This window comes from Sinocyclocheilus grahami, unplaced genomic scaffold, assembly GCF_001515645.1.
Source record: "Sinocyclocheilus grahami isolate Dianchi unplaced genomic scaffold, SAMN03320097.WGS_v1.1 scaffold2222.1, whole genome shotgun sequence".
Classification (NCBI taxonomy): Eukaryota; Metazoa; Chordata; class Actinopteri; order Cypriniformes; family Cyprinidae; genus Sinocyclocheilus; species Sinocyclocheilus grahami.
In genome coordinates, this window is record NW_015507401.1 from 31,397 (window position 1) to 37,945 (window position 6,549).

At 35.6% G+C, this 6,549-nt stretch overlaps 1 protein-coding gene across 1 annotated transcript; it reads right to left on the minus strand.

The window, feature by feature from the left end:
- Positions 1 to 270: 270 nt before the first annotated feature.
- On the minus strand, positions 271 to 5,238 carry LOC107574426 (HLA class I histocompatibility antigen, Cw-12 alpha chain-like). The gene is made up of 6 exons (XM_016260867.1): positions 5,088 to 5,238; positions 3,914 to 4,162; positions 2,862 to 3,119; positions 817 to 1,095; positions 492 to 626; positions 271 to 377 (listed from the first exon to the last, which is right to left on the minus strand). The coding sequence occupies exons 1-6, from the start codon at positions 5,149 to 5,151 to the stop codon at positions 370 to 372; spliced, it is 993 nt and encodes a 330-aa protein (XP_016116353.1). The 5' UTR covers positions 5,152 to 5,238; the 3' UTR covers positions 271 to 369.
- Positions 5,239 to 6,549: the final 1,311 nt, after the last annotated feature.

Sequence of the window (6,549 nt, forward strand, 5' to 3'; positions counted from 1 at the left end):
TGTATTTTTCATCCTTTGAAATGTTTCAAGAAACTTTCAAATGTGGAAACATATTTCAACTGAGCATAAAGAAAGATAATAAACAAGTATTCTGATTAAATATTCTGAATAAAGCAAAAACAAATACAAACTATTTTTTTCCTTGCAGAATGGAGCAAAAAATGTAAGAATACTATTGCTATGTGTACTGCATTAGACCGACCGGGACTTGTCACAGCACTTACATAATATTGCTCTTTTGTTGGTTTGATTGCTTCTATTGTGCTCATTTGTAAGTTGCTTTTGATGAAAGCATCTGCTAAATGAGTAAATGTAAATGTAAAATCATAATTACTCTAACTACTCATCGTATATATCCCACTGGTAACTTCACAGACCTGGAAAAGATACAGCATATTATAAAAATTTCATATCTAACACATACAGATATCATATCAAGGATATTTAGAGGTTTAATGCAACAATGATCATGCTGAATATTTATAACTCACTATTTGATCTTCTCCTTTTTCTGCAGATGCAGCAAACCATCACAATGATCAAAAATGCTAGTATTAGCAGAAATGCTAATACTGCTGCTTTAACAGACCGTGGAGGATCTGGTTCACAGTTAGAACATTCTCCATCTGCACAATGAAAATAATAAATAAAAAATAATTGTATAATCACTGTTTTTTAATAAACATTAGAAACTATTGAAATGCAGTAAGACACTTTAAACTTAATTGTTTGTGGCCAGCAACAATAATCTATTTCAGCATTATCATGTTCTCCTGTTACAAATATGTGAGTGACTGTATTTCTGGTGATATTTACCCCATTCTACTGAAGCTGGTTCTGTCAGACTGCTGTGAATGACAAAACAGTCATAAGATCCTTTGTGGTTTCTGTCGATCTTCACACTGGTTCTCAGCTGAAAGGATCCATCAGCATTTGGTCTGATTCCAGAAGATGTTTGATTCTCAAGAATATTTGTGTCCAACCTAATGTACATCTCAATATCTCTGGGGTAGAAACCAGTGGCCAGACAGATCAGAATCTGCTTACTGTGATCATCAGGAGCTTTATTTGCAAAGATGTGAATATCTGGTTGACCTGAAGCAGAAAATAGTAATACAATTAACAAACAAACATTACAATTTCTGTAATTGCTTTCTATGCTGTCAAAAATTTTATTCTTCATTTGCTTAAAACAAAATCACATTCTGTGTCCCTGAAAGAACACTGTAAAAAATATGATCAGTAAGTCATGCAAACGTGTTTTTTCATTAGTTTAACTCATCAAAATAATTTAACCATGCAGTTTCAACTTCATTGTTTAAGGTATATGAGATTGAAATAGATTAGCCTATACATTTTAAAAATGAGTAGAGAAATGACTTGTACAGACAATTTGATTATACTTAAAAAAAGTAAGGTAGGAAATGGCCTTAAGTTTTTTAATTGAGGTGGATTTTTTTTTTACAGTGAAAGTCATACATGTTTGAATATTTAAATATTGCTTGAAATAGAGCCCTGCACGGGCCTCAAATTTAGGCCCTGGCCCGAGACGCTCAGGCCCTATAGCCCTGCCCGTGACCGACAGCTTATCAGAATTACCGGCCCGAGCCCGTCTTTCCCCCCCTTCTCCCAAAACAGCTTATACTACTGTTTCAGCAATTAAAATAGTTCAGTTTTGTATGTAATAGCAAAGTGATTATATTTTGTTTCATTTTTTTATGAAGTTAATTAAAAAAACGTTTGGAGCATTTTTTGTTCGTTAAATATACGTTTTTGTTTTTTTAAAGTAACGACCAAGCGGCCAGCGGCAGACAGTGAGCTGATAGCCTATGTTTGATAAATTTAGCCTTCTCAAATCATCACGACTTGCCTAAAATAAAATCTATAGATATAAAACAGTTCAAGCATATAACAATGTTTAAACGTTAAACCTAGATAAATGTGCGCTATATTCAATCGTTTTGCGGAGAGTTGAAGCTAAAGCGCGCTTTGCAGGACATAGAGACGCCAGCGTGATCACTTGCATTTTTTTCAGAGGATACGCCGTCATTTTTGCTCATGAAGGTAAGAGCAATACATCATTCATAACTGTAAAGGGTCTACTTTTATTTGTGTGCACTCACAATATCAACAAATTTTATAAAATTAAGAAAGCAAACATGATGCGCTTTCTGCCGTCTCGGTCTTGAACAGGAGCGCTTCACAAAAATGAATCGAAACTCAGCGAATACATGCCTCACAGACATGATAAATAAATCTATAGAAAGTTTTAAATTACTACTTAACGAAACAAAACAAAACAAATAAAAAACTCTTTCATTATAATCATAATCCATAAAGATGCACTTCTCTCTAAAGGCGCGTCTGAGGAGATGGCGAGTCAGGATCGGCAACTTCATCCTTGCGACACCGACTCAGAAAACAGTAGTTTTTAAGTACATAACTCAAATATCTCCTTACTATTTCCCCCTGTCACATTTATGGTAATTACTTTTGCCGGTGCTTTGCGGCAAGCTTAAGCTTATTGCTTGTATTTGAACGCAGAACTGTTCAGCTGTGCTGACGGCACGCACCATACATGCTGCTGCTGCTGGACACTAAACACCGTCGAGCCGCTCTTGACAGTTGCGGTAGCACTATGAACTATGACGTGAAAATTGGCCCGAAGCCCGGCCCGAGGGGCGTAAAAAAAGTCGGGGCCCGTCAGGCCCGGGCTGAAATGCAGGGCTCTAGCTTGAAGTGTCCTCAATGGTGATGATAATGATGATAAACAACCTCTCTACCAAGACAGAATTAGAAAGAGTAAAACAAAAACAAAAACACACACAAGAGCTAATTAAAGTATGGCAATCAGAACCTACTCTTATATGTGTTGTTAAATGTGGAGATCCAGTTCATGCAGTTTGTGAGGAAATCTGTGAGGAATGGGTTTCGTCCAGTTTGATGATCCATTTTGGTTTCTGTGACTTTATCCATCCACGGAATAGGTTGGTTGTACTTATAGATAGTAAAATCCTTTCCATCGTATGCACTCTTATCAAAGGCATTCAGATTCGTCACTGTTCCATCAAGACGTTTCACCACTTCACAGCCAGTTATTCTCTGGAGTACGTGAAACTCTAAAATCACACAAAATCATTATATATATATATATATATACACACAGTTGAGGTTTACATCCCTCTTGCAGAATCTGCAAAATGTTAATTATTTTACCAAAATAAGAGGGATCGTACAAACTACATGTTGTTTATTAGTTGAATTTATAAAAATGACGCCGTTCAAAAGTTTACATAAGCTTGATTCTTAATACTGTGTTGTAAGATTTTTTTTTTTGTTCGTTTTCTCCCTGTTTCTCTCTCTCTATCCTTTTACTTAATATAAACAGGAGGTAATGCCTGCCACCTGATTCCAGTGATTGGTGATCTGATGTGATTGCAGGAGGAGGGGAAGCAGTGAGGAGTTAAGCAGCACCATTGCACAGCACAAGGTGTGTGTGGAGGCTGCGTCGTGAGGCTTCTATTCTCAACCCAAAAAGCTTTATTGGTTGTTTTGGTTAATACTTTGTTGAATGATTTCTTTACTACGGAAGTTCTAAGCGGCCATGCATTATTTATTTTTTCCCTTCTTGTTTTCTCGTTATAACGACTTATTTTCTCGTGATCTCGACATAAAAAAGTTGTTCTCTAAGTTACAAAACTGCGCCAACAGGTGGCACTATTGACCTGAATATAACTGATGGGGTGTTGTAGGCTATGCTGTATGTCCACTTTACTGTACGTGTTTGGGATAGAATATGAACGACCTCGTGATCGCTATAATTTGTGCAGTATTGTTCATTACTGACATTTTTTTGTTGTTGTTTTTTTCCTTTCCTGAGCTCATATGTTAAGAGAAAAAGCACTAAACTCACCAGAACACTCTGCAGTCAATTTGCACTTTGACAGATCATATAGATAATTTAAGAACTCTTCTCTAGTTTCAGGTGGTTCTGCAGGAGCTTTGTTCCAGTCGTCTACAGTCAGATTGTCTCTTTCCCAGGCTCGTTTTTCATTACTGTAGCGAACAATCTGTTTGTCATCAGATTCAGCCTCAGCACTGAACTCAGGAAATGGACCTGCTTTGGTCAAGCCTGTATACATGTAGTGCAGGCAGTGTTTCTCTGAGGAAGATAAAAAGCACAAACCACAATAAAAGAAACCGCAAAAAGCTTTTCTTCTGCCAGCAAGCATGTAAAAAATAATGTAGGGTCACACCTGTCATTTGTAAATTCTTACTTAAACTGGAATGTAAAATCCAAACTAGAGGCTTTAGTAATTACTAGCTAGTCTGAAACTAACTCTGTACTTTATTCGGCTGCAACATTTGTTGCACTCGCAGAAAAAAATATATATAAAAAAGCTGTCACTGTAGCCTTCACTTTTCAAAAGGGACATATTTGTTCTTTATTTATCCCTGAAAGTACATATTAGTACTTTAAAGGTACATTTTAGTACATATATAGTACATTTTAGTACCCAAATGGTGCAATTTAGTAACATTTGAAAGAGTACCGGGCCAGTGGCATCTTTTGTACCTTTTCTCTGAGAGTGTACAGACTGTGGCCCACTAGTGCACAACAAGCAAGCCAGCAGCAGAATCAAACCACACAGGAAACTTACAAAGCAACAAAACAACGACAACGTAATGGAAACAAGCAACAACATGATGGTTTTTATCTGCAACATTCAGTAATTGTATTTTAAATAAATAAGAATCAACAAATTAATAGGCCTATATAGGCTAAAAAAAAAACATACAATTTTTTTTTTTATTATGATTGATTTTGCTATGCAAGCAGATGAGCGCTGTTTAGGTCAGGTTCGCGTTAAAGACAGCTAACATTTATTCACATAATGTTCACTCTCTTAAAATGTAAATGTCAGCATTGTACTTGTCAACATTATAATATATGTCTAAATGACTTAAGTCTGTCAGGTAAAACAAGAAGTTAATCTTCTGTTTTATTCCAATCAGTAAGCTATATAGCCTACATTATTTACGTAACTGTACAAGTCCCAAATTTGACCAGAAAACGTTGTGCTTACCTTCTTTCGCATTGCTTTGAGGAGATATGAAAATAAAAATAATTAATAAAATTAGCCAAAACATTCTTGTCTACACACACACACACACACACACACACACAAAGTTTTGAACGAGAACGCATGAAATATTTCAGTCCTTTTTATTTCAGTCGCGCGCCCTGAACAGATCAACAGTGAAATGAAAGTTTCTAACTTTTCTTCCAGGTGTTACTGAGCGCATCACTGCCCCTCACTGGCTGCTGATTAAATTACACTTTTGTTTTCCAGCCGTAGATTCCATCCGTATAATCAAAGTCATTGTCAACAACATCTTCTTTAAACGCTCTTTGACACAAATGACCAAACAGGTTCAAACAGGCAAACAAACAAATGAATAAATAATCACGTAATACTAAAACTAAAATCCTCAATTAAAACATCTAAAGTTTACTTTGGGGAAAAATAAATTTTTATTTGCTAAAATGATAAAAGATCTGATTGATTTATTGTAAAATGTGATTGTCACTGTAATTTCCCAAAAGACATTATTGATTCTCATTACTGTGTGTCATTACCTGGATGATTCACGACTGTTTTTATGATTTGTTTTCATGATAATTCCCATATTTGTTCTTAGCAGTCTGGTTCTGTCCACAGTTCTTCAGAAAAACCCAGCACATTCTTTTGTTTTCCAGCATCTTCGGCATATTTGAACCCTTTCCAGCAGTGACTGTTTGATTTTTGAGATCCATCTTTTCACACTGATGTCAACTGAGGGACTCGTATACAACTATTTCAAATGGTGAAAATGTTTACTGATACTCCAGAAGGAAACACAATGCATTAAAATTCAGGAGGTGTAAACATTTGGACAGGGTGATTGGGGGATAAATTGTGCTTATTTTTCTTCTGGAAAATATGTAAGTATTTTATGTAGCTTCTGCAGGGCAGTACTAAAATAATAATAATAATAATAATAAGATCTTTAAATAAAAACAATTTCCAATCATCCTGTTCAAAAGTTGAATGTGTTGCGTTGCCTTGAGCATCTGTTAATGTTCGCAGCTTTTGATCATCCAGGTAACAACACACTATTTAGAATTATGAATATGTCAACTTTTGAACTGGATCTTTTGTGTAAATTCAGTTATTATTATGGTTTGTGGTCTGTATGTAAACAAACATCACCTGACTTGTACTGTACATATATTTGAAGCTCCTCTCAAATTACTTTTGTTGCAATAAGCAATCCCCTTATTGCCAAAAACCTATGAATCATAAATCAAATCAAGTGTCACCAACCAACGCTAAAAAATAAAAATAAAATGGCATAGAAAGAGAAACTGTCATTAACTTTTTCCTATAAACCTTCTGATCGAGATTGAGGACTAGATGTTGACAAGCTAGTGCATTCAGGCGCATACATATTTCAAAATTCAGCAACAAATGGGAACTAGAACGACAACTGTTACTCCTGGCCACA